This window comes from Musca autumnalis, unplaced genomic scaffold (genome assembly GCF_047663935.1).
Source record: "Musca autumnalis isolate F117 unplaced genomic scaffold, ASM4766393v1 scaffold_1, whole genome shotgun sequence".
NCBI lineage: Eukaryota > Metazoa > Arthropoda > Insecta > Diptera > Muscidae > Musca > Musca autumnalis.
In genome coordinates this window covers 6,950,717-6,977,193 of record NW_027411644.1, presented here as the reverse complement: position 1 = coordinate 6,977,193, position 26,477 = coordinate 6,950,717, and the positions used below count along the sequence as shown (strand labels likewise).

Below are 26,477 nucleotides of genomic sequence, written 5' to 3'. Positions count from 1 at the left end.
ATTTTTGTGGGTTACGTCTTCCGGCATTTATGGTGACGGTATGTAACATGGAAATTTTAAACACGCTTTTCCGAAATAGCATATTTGAAATCGGTGTCTGGTATAACTCGAAAACGGCTTATTAAGTACATTCATCAAAATCTTGTCTTTAAACGAGGATTCTTTACTTTTTTGACCGCTTTATGACCGAAAAACTGACGATTTTTTTGCTAGAAAATTCATCTTTTACAGTATAATGGAATTCCAGAGGTTTTGTGTTATTTTTAATCGTTAAGAATATTTTGCCACCCCGGTAAAATTAAATCTTATTTTCTCAATTTCCAAATTGCTACATATAACGCTTGTTATTTAAACGAAATTAACACAGATTCATGCAATTTAAATAAATTGTCATATGCCAATCTAAACTCAGCAATGTAGCAAGAACCAAAAATTATAGAGCATACATTTTAATAGATTTTAGTTGGAAAATAAATTAAATGTATTTTTAGCTTTATAACTAGTCATTGATGTGTCCATGCCTGTACATCCATACCTAATTAACAAAGCGACTAATAACATTATAAAAACTATAATTAATAATTTGTTACACATTTATTGTTTCATTGACAATTTCTTTAGAACAAAGAATATGATTTTATTCAGATATTCATTCATAACTTTGCCTGTTGTGTGCGATACTAGCGTTAAGTTTTGTTTCATACAAAGCAAGCATAATAAGTTTGAGTTGCATTGCAACTTGATGCACCAAGATGATAAGCAGCAAATGTGTGTGTGCGTTAAACTTAACTAGGCTGCATTTATTGCTGACTATGGGTTTAGCAGCCCTTATTAGGTTTATTCGTTTCATAGCTTTTGTCGCGTACGGTTTGCATTGGATAAAAGTTTTTGAGTCGTTTCATTCGCTTGAATTTATTTTGTAAATTATTTAAGAATTGGAAATTTTGATAACAATTGAATAGAAGTGCAGAGCTAACAAGATAATTCATAATACCTTTAACAAATAAAAAGTGTTAAAAATATTGGGCAAACCATGTTTACCAAAATAATTTTATACCTAAGTATTTTGCTAATTATTGGTGGAATAAAAGTTCAAGGATTTCAAATGAACAGTAAGTGATGAGTGATGCATAAGCAGAAAGGGGACAGGGCGTTTATTAAAAATCGCCAAAGCTATGAGCTTAGTATATTTTGTTTATAAACATTTTTAAAAACGCACTCAAGTGTGATCGTAATCATTTTTAGTGTAAACATTATTGTCTGATTAGGTCCAATAGAAATAATACTGCAATAACAAAAATAGACGTCATCTGTAGACATGTTGGGTGGAAAATCGACGATTTTTTTGTAAATTCTATTTTGTACTTTATAATGGAAATCAAGAAAAAATTACACCAATTCCAATTAAAAACAAGTGAGCAACGGCTATAGTCGGGACGGGGCCGACCATGTGATACCCTACACCACTATCCCTGTGCATAAGCTTTCCACTGGTAAACATTTCTTTTAGGGAATATAATCCGACTACCACCGAAAATAACATGCCTCTTTCTCTCTGGGACCCCCATAAGCAACTAAAATTTCGTGACCATCCGATCAAAATTACGACCTGATTGCAAAAAATGGAAGAATTGGATGCATTACCGACTATTGTGGTATCTCCCTTGTTTGACCACATTCGCCAACCTGCTTTACACCAATGTAAAGGTAATATTTTCTTCTCCCATTGACAGGGTTTGCCGTTGGAATACCCCTACTAGAAGCCAATATATTCACAAAGAATAAAACTTTGAATTTGTCTCCAAATGAGTTTTTCCCCATTCCGACCCCTAAATATTATCCGGCTATCACCAAAATCAATAGGCTTCTTCCTATGTGGGACCCGCATAAACTCCCAAAAAATTCGTGACGATCCGATTAAAATTGCTACCTGTAGCGTGATTACAAACAAATCGGAAAATGGGATGCATTACCGACTATTGCGATATCTCTGTTGTTTGAGCAGCTACGACAACCTACTTTACATCGTTGTAAAGGTGATATTCAACTTTCCTTTCCAGGTTTTGCTTTTGATATACCTCTTAAAGAAACAGAGATATGGGCCTTGAAATAAAACGTAGACCTTTTCTCCAAATAAGTTTTTGCCCATTCCGATCCCTGAATATTATCCGACCATCATCAAAATCAATAGGCTTCTTTCCATTTGGGACCCCCACCTACCCCCAAAATTTCGTCACTATCCGGTCAAAATTCCAACTTGTAGCGTGATTACAAAAAATGGAAAATTGGATATATTACTGAATTTTGCAATATCTCGGTTTGCTCACTTACGCCAACATACTTTGCATCAATATAAACGAGATCTTTTCTTCTTCCATTGACGGGTATTCCTTTTGGAATACTCCAACCAGAAGCGGAGATAGTCGGATAAGAAATAAACGTTGACTTTTCCCACATAAGCTTTTCGCTTATTCCGACTCCTGAATATTATCGGACCATCACCAAACTAAATAGGCTTCTTCCTGTAGCATGATTACAAAAAATCGGAAATGGGTTGCATTATCGACTATTGTCATATCTCTGCTATTTGACCACCTACGACAACTTACATTACATCGTTGTAAAGGTGATATTTTCTACTTACCTTGTCAGGTTTTGCTTTAGATATACCTCTTAAAGAAATAGCGATATTGGCTTTGAAATAAAACGTTGACCGTTCTCCAAATAAGTGTTTGCCCATTCCGACCCCTGAATATTAATTGACCATCATCAAAATCAATAGGCTTCTTTCTCTTTGGAACCCCCATTAACCCCCAACATTTCGTAACGATCCGATCAAAATTGCGACCTGTGGCGTGATTACAAAAAAATCGGAAATGGGTTGCATTATCGACTATTGTCATATCTCTGCTATTTGACCACCTACGACAACTTACTTTACATCGTTGTAAAGGTGATATTTTCTACTTTCCTTGCCAGGTTTTGCTTTTGATATACCTCTTAAAGAAACAGATATATTGGCTTTGAAATAAAATGTTGACTTTTCTCCAAATAAGTGTTTGCCCATTCCGACCCCTAAATATTATCCGACCATCACCAAAATCAATAGGCTTCTTAATCTGTGAGACCCCCATTAACCCTCAAATTTTCGTGACGTTCCGATCAAAATTGCGACCTGTAGCGTGATTTCCAAAAAATAGAAAAATGGGATGTATTACCGACTATTGCGATATCTCCGTTATTTGGTTACCTACGCAGACCTAGTTTGCATCATTGTAAAGATGGGATCTTCTACTTCCATATTCAGGCTTTGCTTTTTGAAAATTTTCAATCAAAGCTGTGATATTCGTCAATATAATGAACATCGCAAAAATGCAAATTGGGGTTTTATTTGCGACTATTGTGATATCTTCGTTGTTTGATTACCTACGACCACCTACTTTACATCATTAGAAAGGCGATATTTTCTACTTTTATTGCCAGGTTTTGCTTTTGGTATACCCCAAACAGAAGCTGAGATATTCGCTTTAAAAAAAAACATTGTCTTTTTAACCACCTAAGTTTTTTGCCCTTTCCGACCCCTAAATATTATCCGACCATCACCAAAATCAATAGGCTTCTTCCCCTCCGGGACCCCCATCAACATCCAAAATTTCGTGACGATCAGATCAAAATTGCGACCTGTAGCGTGATTACAAGGTTTAGATGGACAGACGGACAGACGGACGGACGGACTGACGGACGGACACACATAGCCAGATCGACTCAGCTCGTCGAGACATTCATTTTGGTATATATAAGTATGGGTCTACGACCATTATTTCGATGCGTTACAAACTTTTTGCCCAAAACCAACTTATAATACCCTCTCCACATAGTGGTGTAGGGTATAAAAACATAATGTGTTCATGGAGCTATGCCGGCTACAAAAATCTGTTGCAATTTTTTTATTTTTAAAGTAAGTCGGCTTAATCTCATATTTGTTTTTTATAAGTTAAATAAAAAAGTGTCAGTCTTTGCCGACAGAGATATACCCTCAGCCTGTGTATATTGAAACAATTTTTTCCCAAAATACGTATGTATTTAGGGGGTTTTAAAAATGTTGGGCGTTTGAACCGACAAAAATGTTGATTAGGATTAAAGATCAAAAGGTTTGCGGAGGAGATACTAAAAGGAATGGATCGACATTGACCATTATGGAAGTTGATCTCCAGCCACTACATATGGTGCCAATGGGGTTTTTACACCCTTCGGGCTGTTTGCTCAAGAAGTATGGACTTGCCCCTGAAAAAAAAACTTTTACCATCGTAATTAAGGCAGCGAATGCAAGTTGCTTCAACAAAAATCAAAGTGATTTTATATCAGGTCTTAAAGTGAACTTATCCGATATTTTGTGTGGGAGGTACCGGATGGAGTAGACAAATATAGTCCATATTTGAACCTGATCTATTTCTGGTAGATATATTAGGATGTGTAAAGTATGGACCAATTCGGGCACTCCCTTCAAGAGTTATCGTACGAACAATTTTTCCGAACATTTTTGAACTCTTGTGGGGGAGGTACCTGAAGGAGTGAATCGATATGGCTTATCTTCGAACTTAAACTATGTTTGGACAAAATATTACTAAGGCCAAATGTTGGACCGAATCGGCAGATCCGATCTAGAGCTGTCTTGCGCTCCAACCACCTCGCACGGTGTCATAGGAGTTTTTTGCATCTTTCATGCTTTTTTCTCAGGAAGTATGGACTTGCCCCTAATGAAACTTGTACCGTCGTATGAAGGGCAGTGAATACAAGTTGCTAAAACAAAAATCAAAGCGATTCGAGAGATGGCCCTAAACTGAACTTTTCCGAAATTTTGTGTGGGAGGTACCCGAAGGAGCGGACCGATTGAGTCCATATTGAAACCTTATCTAAGTCTGGTACACATTTCAGGATGTGCAAAGTATGGACCAAATCGGTTACTCCCTTCAAGAGTTATCGTGCGCACAAATTTTCCGAACATTTTCGAACTTTTGTGGGGGAGGTACCGGAAGGAGTGGACCGATAAAGCCCATCTTCGAACTTAAACTAAGTTTGGGCAAAATATTACGAAAGCCAAAATTTGAACCGAATCGGTTTATCCGTTCGAGAGTTATCGTGCGCTCCAGCCAGCCAGACAGACGGACGGACATTGCTCAATCGCCTCCAAATTGTCTGAAACACATTTCGTCCAAACATACTTGGGGTCTAAAACCATTATTTCGATTAGACACATTTTGCCCGTCGTTAGCATAAATGCTGAGGGTATAAAAACAACAATTTTTTAAAGTTCGTGTAGTTAAAATTGATTTAATTTCGGGAAAGGAAAAGAAGACTGGTTTCGTCCAACAACACTTGGACTCATCAGTTCTCCTAGTTCTTTGTATTGAAACAAATAAACTTTTTTTTGTTTTGCCTTATTAAGGCGAAGGTCATTTTTAGAGTGATATTTGAATTAAATCTCTTTTCGAGTTGAGCTGTTTATGATCTAAGAGGTACATTGAAAAATTAGGAATCCACCGTAATCCCACACATTCAACTAGTATGCTACGTTTCACGGGTGGTTAGACCGATCATCAGGTATATTAGAATGTTATTTTAGTGGGTGGACGAAGGTTAAGCTTGGAAACTAGTATTTATACCACAAATCATTCGAAAATTTTATATTCGAATTATTTATTTATTTTAATGTTATAGTACGTTCGTCACTGTGACGATGGCAGCGACACTAGATCGACGCTTTGCAAAAATATTGTTATTGTTGTAATAGCTTTAAATATTATTTATCCTGATGATGTCTTTCGAAGAAAGACGAAATATTGAATAAAATAATAAATAAATAAAAACAACAACATCAAGACCTCGAGCTCGTTTTAATTAATATAATTAGAATATTATTATATATTTTTTCTATTATTCCCTATATTCTCTTAGATCTTGCACAGCCTGTTATACATTTCGCAGTGTTTTCTTGCCAAAAGGAAACTCTTATGTATCTCTTCTAGAGAAAATTCTATTTTGAATAGGAAAAAATTGTTTACCATTCAGTTAAATATCATCTAAATCTATTTTAAAATATAAATCAGATATCATGTTGCTATATGATTTGCATAAAATACGCGCACGGAAGTGGAACTAATTTCTAGATAACAAATTTACTTCAGGCCTTCTCAAATCAACAACAATTGCCGTACTAAACTTGTTTTGTAATACACCAAGTGTGAACAAATGCAGGTATTATTCCATTACTACTACAAAAAAAAAAAGAAACGAACAAAACAAAAGGATGTTCTAGAGGAACACATCAATGTTAAGAAGTTACCCACCACAAAGCAAAATAAGAACAACGATAAAAAAGAAACAAGTTTCCCTTTCACTTTCCGTTTAATGCCAACAAAGCCACAAACGTGCCTAATTAGGTTTCATTTCTACAGAATGCCATAAAGTTCCCAAGGATGTTAAAACAATGCTGATTCATCTTAATTTTTTTCAGATGATCTTTTTTATATTAATTTACTTATATAACTTTAATTTCCGTTTTATTTTGGGTATTTTTACAGTGACGCAATATTACAAAATGCCACCCTTGTATGACTTCGATAACTATGATCGTTGCTTGCAAGAGTTCACTGATGATCAATCGATGTATTGTTTTGTGCGTGCAGATGTTTTGCCAGAACCTCAGGCTGAAGCTTGGCAAGCAATTGAAAATATTTCAAAATATTACAAACATCATTTGAATCATTCCCATTTGTATTTTGGCATGTGCTTGAAATGGTGCCAATCACAAATGAATTTATTGCGAAAGGAAGATGCGAGGGATTTATATGTTGGAATATTAGAGAGTAATTCAAAGGTATGTATATAAATAATAATATGGTAGTGAGTGTTATAACATGCAAAGAAACAAAAGACTTAAGGCACAAGAGTGATATTTCAATTGTAGCGAGAAAAGCCAAAACAAATTATGGTTTAAATTGTATTTTTTATTTGATGAATTGTAGGCTAATAAGCAAGTTAAACAATTGCCAATATTTGGTCTTTTCTAGAACGGCAAGAATCTACAATTTTTTATTTTTTGTCGATATTATAGAGAAAAAATGTTGTTGTAGTAAAAATTAGTATCGTATTGCAGGTTCTATAACAGAAATTAAAAAAAATTCTTCTGCAAATGTTGTAAATTAATTAATTCGGCAACAGAAAATCAACATTTGGTTTATAGTATTGTAAGTATTCGTGAAAAACTTAATCATGAACAGAAAAGCTTTCCTTGTATTCCATTAAGAATGGCTTTTCCTTTCCTCGGGGGAACATAGGGCATCAACAATAATTTAATACTATGATATATTATGCACAATTGTTTTTATATAACCCCATGATTTATTGATATTTGCCAATTCCTTGAGTACTGTTTTTCTCTAGGACCTTTTTGAGCCATTCTCGAGATTTTATTGTACGGCTTCCGCAAGGTGTGACCAATCCATTTCCATTTCTTTCTCTTTATTTGCCTTGCAATAGGTGTTTCTCCGGCTAATTTCCCTAAGCATTCATTAGAGATATACTTGGAAAGAATATACCACATATGATTCGTAGACATTTGTTGATGAAAGTCTGAAGTCTTTGTATAATTAGTTCGCTATATAACCAAGTTCTGCTGCCATATAACAATGTAGATTTTACACAAGCATCGAATTTTCAATGCTTCGTACTTCGTAATTACTTCGTAGCTCTTGTTATCAGGGTGTTTTTCCATGTTTTTCTTAGCCGTCCAAATGCGATTCTTGCCTTATTAAGTCTATTTGAGACATCCTCATATGGTCACAATGCTTCCTAAATAGCAGAATTATTCACCGTAAGGAATCTGTTGATTGTCAATTTTGATCGCATCGTCGTACATTTAATGATTTATGGTACGTTTATATATAACCGGACTTAACAAACCCACTGGGTTTCAAATGTCAATTCCTTTGCGTATACTTCAAATAAATCCTCATTAAGAAGGTTAACCCTGCAAAAGGCTATAATATAAACATGGCCTAACAGTCTATTGAAATCAGTCTATAAGTTTTTCCCTATAAGCTGTTCTAAGAATAGATTTCTTATCGCGTCGATTTCCTATTTTTTTCAATTCAGGATACAGTGATTTAAGCTATTGCCCATTTGTCTTTGTAGTGGTTCCATTATTATTCTCATGGCACGATTTAGCCAACGCCATAGTTGTAGATCTTTTGAAGAATTTTGCGCTTAAGCACACCAAGTACTAGCCATTCTGCAAATATTATTCTTCTCTTTATTTCCAAACTGAGGTAGATATAGCGAATAACTACACGCAGAGAAAAAATATTTTTCGCTTTTGTTGGAACAAAAATATATGTTTTGGTTCCAAAAATGTATTTGTTTTTTTCAAACATTGTAATCCAAATCCAAAAATACCATCTTTTGTTTCAAACATAGAAAACAAAAACAACTTTCGAATTTCCGCAATATTGTTAAAATCGTTAACAATACCGATTGTAGGAACTATCATAATCTAATTTTGTTTACAAAAACTATTGTCAATACAGAAAACCAGCCCAGAAATTTTTGATTTGAGTGCATATACTTCTCATATACACTTTTCGCATAACTTGGCTATAAATGTCGCGTATAATATTGCAATCTTTGATGAACACAATACATGGTTTGCTGCATTGGCTGACAACAAAGACAAACAAAAAGCCACAAGAACCCACCACAACATAAGGAATAATTAAACACACCATAACAAACATGAAAAGGAAAGAAGAATGAAACAAATAAAAACAAGAGTCTCGCAAGTACATACACACAAAAACAAAGGCAAAGGCAGCATGTCATACAAACACACCACAACTCACCAAAATTGTTTTTTCAAAACGGCATCGAATAGCGAGAGAAGAGAAACAAATTTTCGAAGAAAAGAGAGAAATATTGTTCATTTGACACAAACTATTTTTGGATTTACAATACTACATGAGGAATCCAACAATATGTTAACAATACATATTTTGCTCTTGGAATATTGTTGGATCAAACATATTTTTTTCTCTGCGTGTATGTACCTCCGAATTGTGATTTTCATATTCTAAGATCCGAGTCTACGTCTTACAGATCAATAACACAAGCTTCTTATTTTATTTTGGCAGACTCTTTCCAAGTTTTTTTAATGGTGCTCGGCTCGCTTTGACCTGTCTATTAAATCAACGTCATCTGCAAAGATCAATAAGAACATGATTCTTTGACATCTCGTCCGATTTATTCAGTAAATCCCGAATAAAAGTCACCTTGTCTGAAACATCGATCGGGAATCTTCTTTCATATATTAACTACTGATCTTGTATCAGTTAAGGTCATCCTATATTATAGTATCAATTTTGCAAGAATGCTCAATTAAGACAAAGCTTAGAATCCATTTGATCATATTGAGCTTTCGAAGGCGGTCTTATAGTTGAGGACTGTATGGAATATGTCGATCTATTTTGCATGTGCCTTGTGCACAAAACGACCACGAAAACGCGACAACATCGATTTGTTGTCAATGAGAGCCGTACCTAAAATTTTCTGGCCGACATTTTTGGTGAACATTTCGAAGTTGAAAAACGTCATCTTGTGGTACTTTTATAGCGGCTCTTAAAATAAAGGACGAAAAGGACATTGAAGGAAGCGAGTTAGAATGTCGAAGTGCTCTACGAAAATAATCCTCATTCGATTTGACTGAAGACATGTCACATCAAAAATAAGCTAAAGCAACAGTAGACAAAGATATAACGCTAATTCCTGATAGCTTACAGGGTCTCTAGCAAAAACTTCATCACGCCATATCACGAAAGAACGACTCACGGCGAATCTGTCCTTCGGGGTTCTGTATATACTCACCAAGGGCTTTCATCTCCAATAGGAATTTTCCACCCCCCCCCCCCCCCCCCCAAAATTTCGGTTCACAGAGTAATATACACAACCTCTAGAAAGGTCCAGGGCAGCGGATGATAAAAAACCTTGTGTTTACACGGGTTATTCTATTCCATTTCTTTCATCCACCCGATTGAATCTAGATATAATATCTTTCACGGATCTTTCATAGACCCAAAAGAGTGGATATCTCTTTTCATAATAGCTCAAACACAGTGTGTAAATTGTTTTGTTCTTTCTGTAATAACTAGACAGCGAAATTTTATACAACCCCTATTTTTGGTCCGACTCTTTTTGGGATTGGCATATTTTTGGCTTCTGATTAAATTGCAATCGAAACATATGACTTATGCAACAAATATTTCAATAATAAGTATAAAAATGTTTGTATATACAATTTTTCTGTTTAAAATACTTTTAAGACAAGTCAATAAAATAGTGAAATGTATAACCACAGCCTCAACCTTCAAAATACCGAAAATCAGAAGGTACACGCAGAAAAATTTATGTTAGAAATATGTTTGGATCCAAACAAATATATGTTTGGGACCGGTTGCAAACAAATATATGTTTGGATCCAAACATAATATGTTTGGGTCCAAACAAATTTATGTTTGCAACATTTTGTAACATATCTCAATTTGATATGTTTGGGTAAAACATACTTTTTATGTTAGAACATTTTTTTCATGGGTGGAGAGAGGATGTTTGTCAACGAGAGTAATAACAGTGCTCTCGCGGCTGTGGAAGCTGCTTTATAATAAAGAGTTGTGTGTATTGTATAATAGAAGACGTAGAAGCGAAGAAGGGGGCTTTGGTGGCATGTATGCGTCAAACTCGTGTGTTTCTTGTTTTGTTGTTGTTAACCAACGAAGAAGAAAAGGAGAAATGATATGAATTATATTTTTTTTTTCTTTCTTCAGTGTTTTAGTTACCTTTGTAGAGTCAAGACGGTAAAGTGAATGAATAAATCAGTGTTTTGTGTTTTCTTAAAGAAATTGTGTTTTTAGTAAATTAAATGCCCAATACATTTTATAATTGAATCGGAAAGTTGAATGGAAATATTTTATTGGACAAGGAAGAAATCGTATTTAATATTGGTAACTACATACATACTTATGTATGTTTGAAATATGGCATATCCATATTTATTTATTACATTACATAATCATTTGATTCTAAATGCCGATTCCCCGCTGATGATTTCAACTAAGAGGACAATTTGTTTTATTTCACAACTAAGGAGAAGCGATCAACTACGTTTCTATATATTTTTCCTTTTTAAAAGTGTGACTACAAATTATTTCAATCAGTTTTTCTTTCATTAAAGTGTGTTATGTATTTCTTTGGAATTTTGTATGTACCTATGTGTTTTTTGTTCTTTTGCCTTTTAATAAAAAACCTCAACATTTGTGTGTATACTATAGAGATAGCCAGTGAGCTCTTACTGAGAGCAAGTGAGCACACATTTTAAAGTGTTTTACATTGAATTTTACGCTCCCTTGCTCTCAGTAAGCGCCCACTGGTGCATGTGTTTGTTTTTTTTTGTGCCGTTTGGGTTTGTATTTTTTGGCACCCAAACATATAAAATGTTTGCACCCAAACATAAAATTGTTTCCACCCAAACATATCTTTGTTTGCACCCAAACATATATATCTTTGCACCCAAACATAAATATCTTTGCACCCAAACATATATATGTTTGCACCCAAACATATATATGTTTGCAGACCCAAACATATATTATGTTTGGGACTGTTGCAAACATATATATGTTTGCTGCAAAATATGTTTGGGACATATGTTAGAGAGGCCGATTTTTTTTGCGTGTATGGTTCTATGGGAGCTATATGAAGGCTTGAACCTAAACCGACAAATTTTAGGTGGAAAGTTGTTTACCCCCAAGCAAGACTTAATACCAAATTTCAGCCATTTCGGTTGGATATTGAGGCCACAACCTTGAAAATACCAGAAATCCGGAGGTACCGTTCTATGGGGGCTATATGAAGACGTGAACCTGTACCGACAAATTTCTTATGGAAAGTTTAATACCCCAAATGAAGACCAAATACCAGATTTCAGCCATTTCTGTGGATTACTGTGACCACAACCTTCAAAATACCGAAAATGGGGAGGTATCGTTCTATGGGGGCTATATGAAGGCGTGGACCTATACCGAGAAATTTTAGGTGAAAATTTGTATACCTCCAACGAAGACTAAATACCAAATTTCAGTCATTTCGGGGTGATGTTGAGGCCACAACCTTCAAAATATCGGAAATCGGGAGATACCGTTCTATGAGGGCTGTATGAAGATGTGGACCCATGCGGACAAATTTCAGGTGTAAAGTTTCATACCCCTAACGAAGACTTAATACCACATTTCAGTCATTTCGGTGGGATGTTTAGACCACAAATCCTTGTATATAGTTTTGCATATGCTCATTTTATGCAAATATGTAAAAATATGCAAACATTTCTGCGCCTAATTCGTTTTATTTTGTGATAAAACGAGTTTCTGTCTAATCAGATTTTCTCTGCGATTATCCTAACCATAAATGCATTGGATTAACTAGTATATATTTTTCTTTCCTTTCATTGAAATGGGAAATGGGTAAATACCCATTAAAATTGGTAAATTGGGTAAATACCAAGAAATTTGCCAAAAGGTAGATACGAGTAGAAACTATGCAACCAATAATGCTCAAATTAGGGCAGGACACGCGTTATATTAACAAATTTTAGATTCAATATAATTAAGATTATCTTATTTACATAAGAAAACAGTTTAAATATGACATATTTTGGCCCATATTTTGATAAAACTCCCAAAAATAGTAACAACATTATTTTTGCTACATTAGATTAAAACACCAATGTTGAAGCACGCTTTATCATATTCCATATATCAACTGATTTTATCATCGATTTCAGTTGATTATCTTGAGAATTAGTAATTTTCTGTAAAATTGTGATTTTTGCAGCCTACATGTTTTTTCCCCTCACATACAACTTTAACGCTCTATATAAAACATAGAAAATGTCAAGAGAGCGGATTTAAAACGATTTTCTAGTCTTTTTTGTTGCATATTTGATTTTCTATATGAGAGAAAAACAAAATGTTCATTTCAATATATGTACATATATGTACAGTTACCCATATTTTAGGTAAATACTGAGTAGAATCCCATCTATATTCTTTTATAGTAAGTTTTTTCATGGGAAAAGGAGCGACATGTCGTCGGTGTCAAGTATTCCATACGCCATATTTGACATTTTGAGATAAAGGTACCTTACAATGTTTAAAGCTATGCCCTTTTCTTCTATCTCCCATTTGGTTTGGTTTGCCTGGCGTATGTAACAAAACAACTGTGAACATGTTTGTTTCCTATCGACGAACCGTTCCACACCAAAAATCATGGCGTTTGGAACAAAAAATTGCCCAATGTTGTCAAGTTACGAAGAATGTGGCGCATTGAACAACTTCTTTTAAAGGACTGGTTTTAAAAAAAACTGACGAATAATAGTTTTTAAATCTAAATATATTTGAATATTGTACTGTATTTGAATATTGTATTGTTATATGAAAAACACAATTTATTCTCGCTTAAGTTTAACGCCTTCTACTTAATACCACAGGCAAAAAATCGGTGAAACAAAAAATTCCTTCGTTTAAAGACAAAATTTTGATGTAGGCCCACAAAAACACACGCAGATACGTTCATTCGTCTTGAATCTAGTGTGGACACCGACTACAAACATCGAATATTGAGAAAAGCTTTTATGTTACATTAGAAATGCAAAAAATCAGTCCGTTTTGTTCCGATCGAAATTTTTACCACATATTCTACCCACCCTATATATTTCAAAATAAGCAAAAAATAGTGATAAGTGGAGGTAACCCTTTAAATAAATGTTAAGGAGACCTATAATAATGATCCTTAATGTATTTAGTTTCTCATATAAATGTTTAATTTAAAGCCCTGAACTTTAAACTCCACAGTAGCGCTTCAAATAAGGGAGATGGAACACAATTGATAAAAAGTGACTTGGTTGAAATGTGACCAAACGTGTTACATGTGACACAAACTGACAAAAACATGAAAAAAAGATCCCATAGAACAATTCAGAAACCTTTTCCAATTATAAAAATTGCCCATAACTTCTAGACCTCCTGATATATTCTTTGAGTTTAGTTAAGCAGAACTGAGCTCTTAAAGTGTTGGATTTTTGCACCACCTCTAGCCTGTATGGACTCAAACATTAACCCCCATTATTATAAGTCTTCTTTTGTTAAAGTTTGGATTTACCGAACAGATTTATAGTGTTTTGGTTAACTTAAAGTTAAAAATGATGATTGAATTTCAAGGAGGAGCTTCGTGGCATTAACATTCAATGTAAAAACTGTATTTTTAGTGGCTCCAAATTGGTTTATTTTGCGTTTTCAAATCCATCAGATATTTAAAGAACACATATAATAATGGCCCTAACTTGAGTTTTTCTCGAATCGGGCAAATGGCGTATGGAACACTTAAGCATGACACCGACGATATGTTAGCTCACTACTTTTACTGGATGTAAAAGTTAGTCCCCCAGGTAAGGTAACACCAAGGGAATATCAGAAATAATTTAATATGATAGAGGACTCAATATCCAATGTTAAAGCTAATCAGGACCGTTGCTTGGAATCGTCCACAACTACGTCAGCCTGTAGATACTAATGTTTCACAAACATATTTGAAGTGCGTGGTGAAAAACATTAAGACTTTCATTAAATAAGCATTGTCAGCGAAAAAAAACTGTTGTTTACTTCGTTCATACTGGAACTGGCTAAAAAGTTCATATTTAATGCCGCTTTTACCCGAGAAGTACTGGATGGTTTGGTTCACTTATTTATTGATTACATCATAATTTTCTTCTTCTTTATTTGCGGATCCGTTTTTCTGATATAAAGCGATCATACATACAATAGTATATTCTTCTTTATTTGCCAATTCGTTTTCCGAATGTTAGCGACCAATACAATACAAATATTTTTTTTTATAAATACATATGGATACAATATTTGTAATATTTTTGTTTATAGATTTCTTAGTATATCTGCAAACGCCTCTCTATCTCTAGCCTTAAACAATAGGGTTGTAATGTCTCGGATGCCAGTCCATTCTGTGATGTTATCGATCCATGTTGTCTCCTTTCCACCTCTAGCAGGGTTTCCTTCTATCCTTGTGCGGATTACAATTTGCAGTAATTTACATTTTTGATTTCGCATTATATGTCCCAAATACGCTGTTTTTCGTATTTTTACAACTGAGATAAGTTCTCTTTCGCAGTGCATCCTTCTTAGAACATCGGCATTTGTCACATGGGCTGTCCAAGGAATTTTCAGAACTCTCCTAGAAATCCACATTTCAAAAGCATCAAGTCTTCTTATATCAGCAGTTTTTATGGTCCATACTTCCATTGCGTACAATAGCACTGACCATATATAGGTTTTGATAAAACGAATCTTTGTTTCAAGATTAATGTCATGACTCGTAAACACTCGTCTGTATTTTGAAAATGCTTCTCTGGCCAGTTCAATTCTGCATCGTATTTGTTTTGAACAGTCCCACTGTTCGGTTATTGTAATTCCTAGATATTTGAAACTTTTAACCCTCTCCACATTGGTGTTGTGAATTTTCAATATTGCATTATTGTGGTCATTCTTTTTGCTTACAACCATGAATTTTGTTTTACTGATGTTAATTGTCATACCATATTTCTCGCTGTGTGTTGTGAGCTTATTCACAAGATTCTGGAGTCCAGATAGGCTATGCGACAGTAAGGTTGTATCATCAGCATATCGTATGTTGTTCAGAAATGTTCCATTTAAAGGAACGCCGATTGGAATTTTGTTTGTCGATTCTTGAAAAATTCTTTCTTTGTAGTAAGATAATATAAGTTATTGGCCATGTTGGCTTTTTTATATTACAATTGATAAATAAATGAAATGAAATGAATAGCAAAGGTGATAATATGAACCCCTGTCTGACTCCCTTGGATATATCAATACTATTTGTCATTTCCCCGTTCACTTCTATTTGTGCATTTTGATTCCAATATAGACTGTTAATACATTGTACTTCTTTCTGATCTAGGCCAATGGAGATGAGGATGTCAATCAACTTATCGTGTAACACTGTGTCGAAAGCTTTTTCGTAATCAATGAAGCATAGATATAGGTCTTTTTGTGCGTTTTTACATTTCTGAACCAATGTTTGTATTGAAAAAAGTGCTTCTCGGGTTCCCATACCTTCCTTGAATCCAAAGTGGGATGTTCCCATGGCTTTATATATAGTATATTATTACATCTTAATATGTTTTAATATTTTATATTATGAAACTATTGACATTAATATCATTATTTTAGACATATATTATTAAATTTATGCATTAATTCCAACAGTTTAATACCTATTTGAAATTATTTCAATCTGAGGAATCAAATCGTCAAGTATGGAATCCTCTCATGAATCAATGTGTAAATCTGCGCCTTAAAAAATATGGACTAAGAGCTGAAAGTGCCATTGAATATTGTTATAAAAATAATGAAGTCGTAGAAAATGGTAAATATTGGAAGTATATTAGAAACGTTTGTACAGATGGTTTCTATTTATGAAAAATCTATAATTCCTCCACAGATCTTTGGAACTTTTCATTCTACATTGTATTGTTTACATTGGTATTATTGGTAGCTGCCAGCAGTCTATTCGATTTATATTTGAAACATCAAAATAATGACAAATTGCTTACTGATCGTGATCATTATAAGACGCCACCTGGAGATACAGGTAAACAATAATTGTAATTTCTCAAAATGTATATTTATTTACATATAAATCTTTCCTCAGCTTCAAAAATTGGTGTAGCCTTTTCTATGGCCCGCAATTGGTATCGCTTAAATCAAGAAGCCTCGGGAAAAGTGGGCAGAGAGTTGAGATTTTTGGATTGTTTTAAATTTTTTGCCATGTTTTTGGTTATATTTGCCCATACAAATTGGGTGCTATATGAAGGTGCTATCAGTAATCCCCAAGATCCAGAACGTCTTTTGCACACGTCGACCGGCACACTATTAATGGCTGGAAATTTGATAACGGTAACATTCTTTGTAATTGGAGGATTTTTATTAATGCTAAATTGGTTGGTATTTGCCAAGGCAAACAAAGAAGTAACCACAGGGCAGTATATAATGACTTTTCTAAAATTCAATTTGTTTCGGTATTTAAGGTATGTTTTAAAAATATTAGTTTGCATAAAATTGAACATTTTCTCTTGTGCAGATTGACCATACCATATGCATTTGTTGTGTTATGGAGTGGAGTTTATTTTGAAAATGCTGGTGGACCTATGTTTCGTCATATATTTGGCCGAGAACAGCTATCCTGTCGCAAAAATTGGTGGATTAATCTGTTATATCTCAATAATTATATCAATGTTAATGAACGGGTAGATTCAATGAAATCAATTGACATGTATATAATTTATTATATATATAAACTTTATGTGTTTCTTGATTTTATCGACCTTTCCAATTTCTTAATAAATACACATTTTTGTTCGAGCTTGAGGTCTTGATGTTTTCTTTATTCTTTTATGATTTTTCCAATATTTCGGAATTAATTAAATTCCATCTTCAGGGAGTATTGATCTACAAATAAAAACAATGTACGACTTATAATCTATATCACAGCATTTGTTACAAATAAATAAAATTGTATAATTACAGAAAAATAAATAAAATTGTATAATCACAGAAAAATATAAATAAATCTTACGTGTAAATAATAATAAAGCAAACTTAAAAACTAGCGTAGTATGTCTACCATCGTCAAAATTTAGTATTGCACTGATTATTATTTACGAATTGCTCGATCGTTTTTCTGTGTTAGGTATCTGTAACAGTATGCTGTATTGTCGGTGTCTGTTTTGCTGTTTATTCGTTTTGTTGTTGGTAAGCTGTTTATGTGGAGCATCTCAAGTGTAAGTCTTTTGTTGTAATGACTCTCTGCTTGTAGCACTCTCACTCCATCGATGTTGGGTATGTGATTATGATGTTTGCAGTGTTCGGCAAGCGCTGTTTTTTGTGTTACATTTGTATTCCTTAGCTTAATGTCGGACTTGTGTGCCGACATGCGTGTTTTAAGCTTATTTTTGGTCGTACCAACATATAGCTTACCACAATTTTCTTCAGTATTACCTCCACACTCAATTTGATAGATCACATTGTTTCTTTCCATTTTTGGTATCTTACTTTTTACTTGGCTGAATATTGTTTTAGTTGTATTGTTTGAAGTATGGGCTATTGTATATTTGTTGTTGTCATATATATTCGATTTTTCTAATCTTTCTGATATATTAGGTATATATATCAGTGATTTGTAAATTTTTGGTGATTTTTCTTCTGTAGGTTCTTTTGTATTCTTCGGTTTATATTTATTCAATAAAGAGTTGGTTAATTGGAGTGGAAAATCATTCTGAGTAAGTATTTTTCTAATTTTGTTCTTATTTTCATCGTGGAATTGTTTATCGCTTATATTCATTACTCTATTTATTAGATTATTTGCCGTATTGATAATGGTTCTTTTTGTATGTTTTGAGTGGAAGTTTATAAGCCTCCCTGAGGCTGTGGGTTTCTGGTACCAATTTAAGTTTATTTTGTTGTCGAAATTTCTTATAATTAATGTGTCCAAATATGGAATTTTCCCGTCAATTTCTTTTTCCAGCGTAAATTTTATGTTTTTATTAAAGTTATTCAGCTTAGTCAATGTTTCATCTATTGCATCTTCCCTTACTATTGCAAAAATGTCATCCACGTATTTCGTCAGTATTTTTGGTTTTGTTGAAAGTGATCCCAATGAAGTATCAAGTAATGATTCCATCACTAAATCTGCTATAATGGGGGACGCAGGGGAACCCATAGGTAGTCCAACTTTCTGTTTATACAATTTCTCTTCATATTTGAAGTATCTGTTCTCTTTAATACAGAATTTCACAATGCTCAGGAACAAGTTTTTTGGTATTTTTGTATATTGTTGAATGTCATTCCATCTATTTTCTATTATTTGTAATCCTAAATCTACAGGTATGCTAGGAAACAACGAGACCACGTCAAAGGAAACCATTTTTTCATTCTCGCAAATCGTCATATTCTTAATCTTATCTCTAAATTGCACCGAATCTCTTATGTTATAAGCTGAGTTTTTTGTCAGGTTTTTAAGTATATTTACTACGTATTTGCATAACTTGATTGATGGCGAGTTTATCGATGAGCAAATTGGTCTGAGGGGGAAACCGTCTTTGTGGATTTTTGGTAATCCATATATCCTTGGCGCGGTTGCTACGTCTATCTTCAATCGTTTTCTCTCCATTGTTGTGATAATTTCGTTTTTGAACAATTCTTCCACTAATTCGTTATTTTTCTTTTGTAAACTCGATGTTGGATCTTTAGTGATGCGCTGATATGTCATCATATCTGATAATAATATTTTCATTCTCTCTTGATAATCCTTTTTCTCCATAGCTACAGTGACGTTGCCTTTATCTGCATTTAATATTAGAATGTCTTTGTTGTGCCTAAGGAATTTTCGTGTGCGTTCCACTGTGTTTATAATAAATTTGTCTCTTGTGATTTCTCTCATTTTGTCACAAGAGACAAATTTATTATAAACACAGTGGAACGCACACGAAAATTCCTTAGGCACAACAAAGACATTCTAATATTAAATGCAGATAAAGGCAACGTCACTGTAGCTATGGAGAAAAAGGATTATCAAGAGAGAATGAAAATATTATTATCAGATATGATGACATATCAGCGCATCACTAAAGATCCAACATCGAGTTTACAAAAGAAAAATAACGAATTAGTGGAAGAATTGTTCAAAAACGAAATTATCACAACAATGGAGAGAAAACGATTGAAGATAGACGTAGCAACCGCGCCAAGGATATATGGATTACCAAAAATCCACAAAGACGGTTTCCCCCTCAGACCAATTTGCTCATCGATAAACTCGCCATCAATCAAGTTATGCAAATACGTAGTAAATATACTTAAAAACCTGACAAAAAACTCAGCTTATAACATAAGAGATTCGGTGCAATTTAGAGATAAGATTAAGAATATGACGATTTGCGAGAATGAAAAAATGGTTTCCTTTGACGTGGTCTCGTTGTTTCCTAGCATACCTGTAGATTTAGGATTACAAATAATAGAAAATAGATGGAATGACATTCAACAATATACAAAAATACCAAAAAACTTGTTCCTGAGCATTGTGAAATTCTGTATTAAAGAGAACAGATACTTCAAATATGAAGAGAAATTGTATAAACAGAAAGTTGGACTACCTATGGGTTCCCCTGCGTCCCCCATTATAGCAGATTTAGTGATGGAATCATTACTTGATACTTCATTGGGATCACTTTCAACAAAACCAAAAATACTGACGAAATACGTGGATGACATTTTTGCAATAGTAAGGGAAGATGCAATAGATGAAACATTGACTAAGCTGAATAACTTTAATAAAAACATAAAATTTACGCTGGAAAAAGAAATTGACGGGAAAATTCCATATTTGGACACATTAATTATAAGAAATTTCGACAACAAAATAAACTTAAATTGGTACCAGAAACCCACAGCCTCAGGGAGGCTTATAAACTTCCACTCAAAACATACAAAAAGAACCATTATCAATACGGCAAATAATCTAATAAATAGAGTAATGAATATAAGCGATAAACAATTCCACGATGAAAATAAGAACAAAATTAGAAAAATACTTACTCAGAATGATTTTCCACTCCAATTAACCAACTCTTTATTGAATAAATATAAACCGAAGAATACAAAAGAACCTACAGAAGAAAAATCACCAAAAATTTACAAATCACTGATATATATACCTAATATATCAGAAAGATTAGAAAAATCGAATATATATGACAACAACAAATATACAATAGCCCATACTTCAAACAATACAACTAAAACAATATTCAGCCAAGTAAAAAGTAAGATACCAAAAATGGAAAGAAACAATGTGATCTATCAAATTGAGTGTGGAGGTAATACTGAAGAAAATTGTGGTAAGCTATATGTTGGTACGACCAAAAATAAGCTTAAAACACGCATGTCGGCACACAAGTCCGACATTAAGCTAAGGAATACAAATGTAACACAAAAAACAGCGCTTGCCGAACACTGCAAACATCATAATCACATACCCAACATCGATGGAGTGAGAGTGCTACAAGCAGAGAGTCATTACAACAAAAGACTTACACTTGAGATGCTCCACATAAACAGCTTACCAACAACAAAACGAATAAACAGCAAAACAGACACCGACAATACAGCATACTGTTACAGATACCTAACACAGAAAAACGATCGAGCAATTCGTAAATAATAATCAGTGCAATACTAAATTTTGACGATGGTAGACATACTACGCTAGTTTTTAAGTTTGCTTTATTATTATTTACACGTAAGATTTATTTATATTTTTCTGTGATTATACAATTTTATTTATTTTTCTGTAATTATACAATTTTATTTATTTGTAACAAATGCTGTGATATAGATTATAAGTCGTACATTGTTTTTATTTGTAGATCAATACTCCCTGAAGATGGAATTTAATTAATTCCGAAATATTGGAAAAATCATAAAAGAATAAAGAAAACATCAAGACCTCAAGCTCGAACAAAAATGTGTATTTATTATATAAACTTTATTTTTCTTATAGTGTATGCTACAAGCTTGGTATTTGGCATCCGATACTCAGTGCTTTGTTCTCAGTTTAATTGTCCTAATTTTGGCTCATAGGTATGTTTTCGATTTCATTACAGCTATATTCCAAATAATTTCTTATATATTTTAATGTTCCGCAAGGTTTCCAAAACAAAGCAAATGGATATTTGGAATTACAATAGGATTGTTTGTGCTATTACCAGGAATCTTGACTTATGCAAATAATTACCAAGCCATGATGATAGCCTCACCTCAGTAAGTAGAACGATTAAAGTATTCAAATTAACTACTTTATTTTGTTTGGCTTTAGGACAGAATGTTTTTATTTTAATTTTTTTGTATAATTATAATATTTTTGTTAAAAATAATTGAAATCAATTGCCGTTTATGGCAACTTTCGGATAAGAGCGAATTATTAGAATAATAGTAAAAAAAATAAATAAAAACCTAAGCCAAACTAAATAAATTAGTACAAGATTATTTTATAACAATTATTCGATTTTTTGACTTTAAAAAATTTTTCAGAGTTCAACGAGATTCGTTTATAGAAAGTCGACAATTTAACGAGTCCTATGTACCGTTTCACATGAATTTCGCTTGCTATTTCTTTGGAGTCTTATCGGCATTACTTTACGATTATGTATCTTCAAATCGTATTAAAATTCGGGAAAACATTTGGCTTCATACAACATTCTATGCTTTAATTCCAATTGGTGTTTTATGGCTGTTCTCTGGTCACGAATTTGTACAAGAGTACAATGAGGATATGCGTATGTGCAGTGTATATGCTGCTGTTCAGCGAAATATGTGGGGCTTTGGTTTGGGTGCTTTCATTGTGGGAATGTCAGCGAAATGTGGATGTAAGTATTAAGAAATGATTTCAGTTCTCTTGCAAAGATACCTTCAAATATCAACACAGAATATTAGAAAGTTTAAGGGGATATGGAACAAGTCAATTCCTTATAATGAAAGGCGGTTTCCTTATTCTCCTAATACTTTTAAATCTGTAATCACTAATCATTTTGGATGGCATCAAAGCTTTCACTAATACAGGACTAGGCAGGTTGTCATTGTTATTGTAGGATTGGTTGTGCGATTGTTATTGCTATTAATTTTTTTAGTTAGTTTAAATTGACAAATTTTTAATTTATATGAATATATTATCGTGTCATATATAAATCTCTGTAATCTTGTTTGGCCTTTAAAGTCTTATTGGTTATTATTAAAAACTTTGATGCATGATGCAATTACAAGTTGCCCCTGTATGCATACTCTAGCTGTCAAAATACATCTTTGTTTTAAAGAATAATAAAAATATTTGAGTTCAGCCAAAAGTATACATACTTGTACAACTTCTTTTTAAATTTTTCTAATAATTTCTCTGCTCCAGAACCTGCAAGAAGCTGCTATTTTTTACTACGATAACATTTTTTCTTTTATGTTATCGGAAAAATAGTAAAAATTAGTAAATTCTTGCAGTTCTGGAACAGACCAAATATTTTTATTTTTTTGTGCATTCCTCGGTACAAAAAGTTTTGAAATAAAAAACTAATGGACTGTTTCAGTAAGACGATTCATTTCTTTGTTCGTTCGAACTACTACTAAACTCCTGTTGTTGCAGAAAATGTTTGTTTGTTTTTTGAATTTTGCTTTAAATTGAATCAAATAATTTTTAAAATAACAGAAGTTTGGCAGTAGTTCGAGCGAACGAACATAATTCACCTTGCTTTGATGGATATCAGAAAAATAAAATGCCAAATCGTATAATTTCAAGGAACAAATTTCCCCAAAAGATCAAGTTTCTAAAGCATATGTTTTCTTTTTAGGGGTTCTCAGAAAATTCTGTTGCCTACCGATTTTTCGCACTTTGGGACGTCTAACATACGGTGCCTTTATGGTTCATCTCATAATATGTAGAGTGGTGATTGCTACGCTAAGAGATCCCATCTACATTGGAACTGGAATGATGGTAAGCCATACACTCATCATAGCAACCAACTTCTTGGAATAATGTCCATTTTCTTTGCAGTTTGCCTTTATAGTATTTACTATGTCAGCATCTTATGTGGTGTCATTTATGTTGGCCATTATACTTGAATTACCGGTGTCGTCAATTCTAAAGCTATTACGGTGATTCCTCGAACAAATATGACTGATATATTGTACTTACGTTTATTACTTTTTTAATATTACTTTTTAAAATAAGAAATAAAACATGCATTTACAATTCTCACTTACCCCGAAGATATAGAAAACTGAGAACCCTCAGCTTGTTCCCTTAATTCCAGATAGAATTTCTTTAACTCTTCGCTGGCAGCGTCTACGAATAAAGGTTTCAGTTGTTGGCGAGAATATACTGGAAAATAAAACAATTTAAACTATAACATTTTATATTCAAAATCAATACACACATTTTACATACCTATGAATTTCTTCATCAGGGCAATTGGTAATAGATTCATATCCACTTCCTCGTCTGGCTTTAATTTCAGTTTTTCAGACAAATCATATTCCCCACACTCAGTGGTGTCATGTTCATCAATAGTCATATTCATGGTATTGTTCGATCTTATTTCAAATCTTTTCGCAATGGCTGCATTCTTCTTTGCTCCAGCATGTACAGCCTTAATATGCTCCGACAACGATGTATCCATTCCTTTGTTCGGCTTATCCAAAAGAACAAATACTAAATGGAATTCACTTAACAAATGAGGTGCTATGCGTATATTTTCCGTTAATGTTTTGGACTGATCATAATGACCACGTATAGAGTTTGCAGTGGCTATGATTGATGTTGGCGCATAAAATGAGGAAAATAATGCTGGAAATGTTAAACTAGTCATTTGAGCTTGAAGAACGTTCATAAAAACTTCCATTTGTGTAGTTAGTCTGTCAATATCATCAATGGAACAGTGTCCATTTCTGGCGGCCAAAAGTTCTCCACATTCCATAATGTAGTTGGTGCGCCCCTTTACGTTAACTGTGAGTTTTTTGCTATTGGTAAAAGGACCACGTTTTGCCTGAACCATAGATCCTGAAATAACAGGAGTTGAAATGAACACTAAGCTTCATATTCCCTTTTAAGTTATTTTACCTTTTTGTGATATCTTGGAACACATATCAACTATATTGGATTTTCCAACTCCAGGGTCACCAACTAGCAAAATATTTATTTCCTCTTCATCATGTTCCTGAGAACCTGATCCTCCAAAAAGAGACAAAAGGACCCCAGCCTTTGCCATTTCGTGTCCATGTACCTCAGGCGCCAGTGAATGTACCAACAACTTGAATGTATCAATTTCACTATTAATCGTAGTTATTGCCTCAATGTCTTCTTCCGAAAACTTATATTTGACATTTTTGCCATCGACTATTGTAGTTCCTTTCATATAGATTTCCATTTGATTTCCAAAGACGGAATATTTATCAAACTGATTTTGCTCTTGCAGAGGTCGTATGCACAATATGCCGGTTACAACAATTTCTTGGCCCACATAGATTGTATCTACTAAATCATGGCGTAATTCTATGCTAAGGCTAGCTTTAGTTTGTATTTCAGGTGATGATGATACTTCTAACCCTGATTCTGTAAGCCGTATCATTTGCCTTGGAGTAATGCGGGTAAATGGTGAAGATCTTAGTTCGACAAATCCTGCCTTGGCAAGACAACCATCTCTTTTACATGAGTATGGCCTAACAATTTGCGGTCCTTAAGAAGTCATAAGGTATTTAGTATTGAAAGAAAAAATTGGTTTTTATGCTTACCACTTTGTTTCATGGACTGCTCCTGTTTGCATCGACCACATCTATATGCTACCCAAGTTGCGGAAGCATCTACAGGTCCTATTGATGTCACAATACCCCTAACACAATATAACTGATCAAGTTCAAATTTTCCAATTGCGTTCATTGGTCGTTCCTCCATAAAAGCCACTGGGCGGGCATATATCTTACGCGGTTTGATTACTTTGGGTACATAATACTTCTTTGTACATTCCTGCTGGCTAAGAGAAGCATCCAATGCAGCAAGTGTAGCTGCAGAATGCATTGCCAATGCCACGGTTGCTAAGGTTTTTCTGGGCCGGTGCAACATATCTTCCATTAATGTAGGCCATTGTTGATATAACTCTTTGTCATTTCTCAAAACATTAGCATTTATCATGAAATATCCCTGCTTTTGGATCGTCAATAAATCATAACTGGCAGCATTACCATGGAAATGTCTTTCCAAAATACGTAGACGTCTTGCAATTTCACTATTGTCATCATATGTTTCTCCATAGAAATACAAACGCCAACCAGCACAAGAATTTGGTGTATCGATGGCCATAGAGGAGACATTTTGTTCGGCATCATCTGGAGCAGCGTAGAAATGGGGACGCAGAAAGCTACTGCTAATTGGATTTTGGGTATTACATACTAGAGGCGGAACAGGAGCACCACGACCTCTACCACGTCCTCCGCGATTAACACCACCACCACCGCGCCCACAAGCGGGTATAGTTCGTCCATTCCGTTTAAAAAAGAAATATGGTCTATAACCACCAACGCCGCCTCCACGTCCTCTGCCACGTACAAACCGGGGAGCTCCGCCTGCACCGAATGGAGGATTCATTTTGTGTGTGTGTGTGTTAGACTGATGAATTAATTGAATGAAATAAAAAAGTGAAATGAAAATAAGCATAATGATTATCACACTAAAAATTGATCAGTTCTTCCTTCTTC

At 33.9% G+C, this 26,477-nt stretch overlaps 2 protein-coding genes across 6 annotated transcripts in view; one reads left to right on the top strand and one right to left on the bottom strand.

Moving 5' to 3' along the window:
• LOC141390265 (DNA replication licensing factor REC-like) overlaps nucleotides 1–26,477 on the bottom strand; it is a 33,936-nt gene that overhangs the window by 5,001 nt on the left and 2,458 nt on the right. For all 5 annotated transcript variants that reach the window (XM_073963110.1, XM_073963121.1, XM_073963153.1 and 2 more), the window contains 4 exons: nucleotides 25,518–26,388; nucleotides 24,847–25,461; nucleotides 24,175–24,786; nucleotides 23,991–24,108 (listed from right to left, as the gene is read on the bottom strand). In XM_073963110.1, the coding sequence (XP_073819211.1) occupies nucleotides 23,991–24,108; nucleotides 24,175–24,786; nucleotides 24,847–25,461; nucleotides 25,518–26,388 (2,216 nt within the window). The remainder of the gene's footprint in view (nucleotides 1–23,990; nucleotides 24,109–24,174; nucleotides 24,787–24,846; nucleotides 25,462–25,517; nucleotides 26,389–26,477) is intronic.
• Nucleotides 840–24,007, top strand: LOC141390271 (nose resistant to fluoxetine protein 6). Its single transcript, XM_073963169.1, has 11 exons — nucleotides 840–1,112; nucleotides 6,582–6,877; nucleotides 16,398–16,557; nucleotides 16,633–16,782; nucleotides 16,843–17,218; nucleotides 17,272–17,437; nucleotides 21,748–21,827; nucleotides 21,894–22,007; nucleotides 22,278–22,612; nucleotides 23,579–23,721; nucleotides 23,782–24,007. The coding sequence occupies exons 1-11, from the start codon at nucleotides 1,034–1,036 to the stop codon at nucleotides 23,884–23,886; spliced, it is 2,004 nt and encodes a 667-aa protein (XP_073819270.1). The 5' UTR covers nucleotides 840–1,033; the 3' UTR covers nucleotides 23,887–24,007.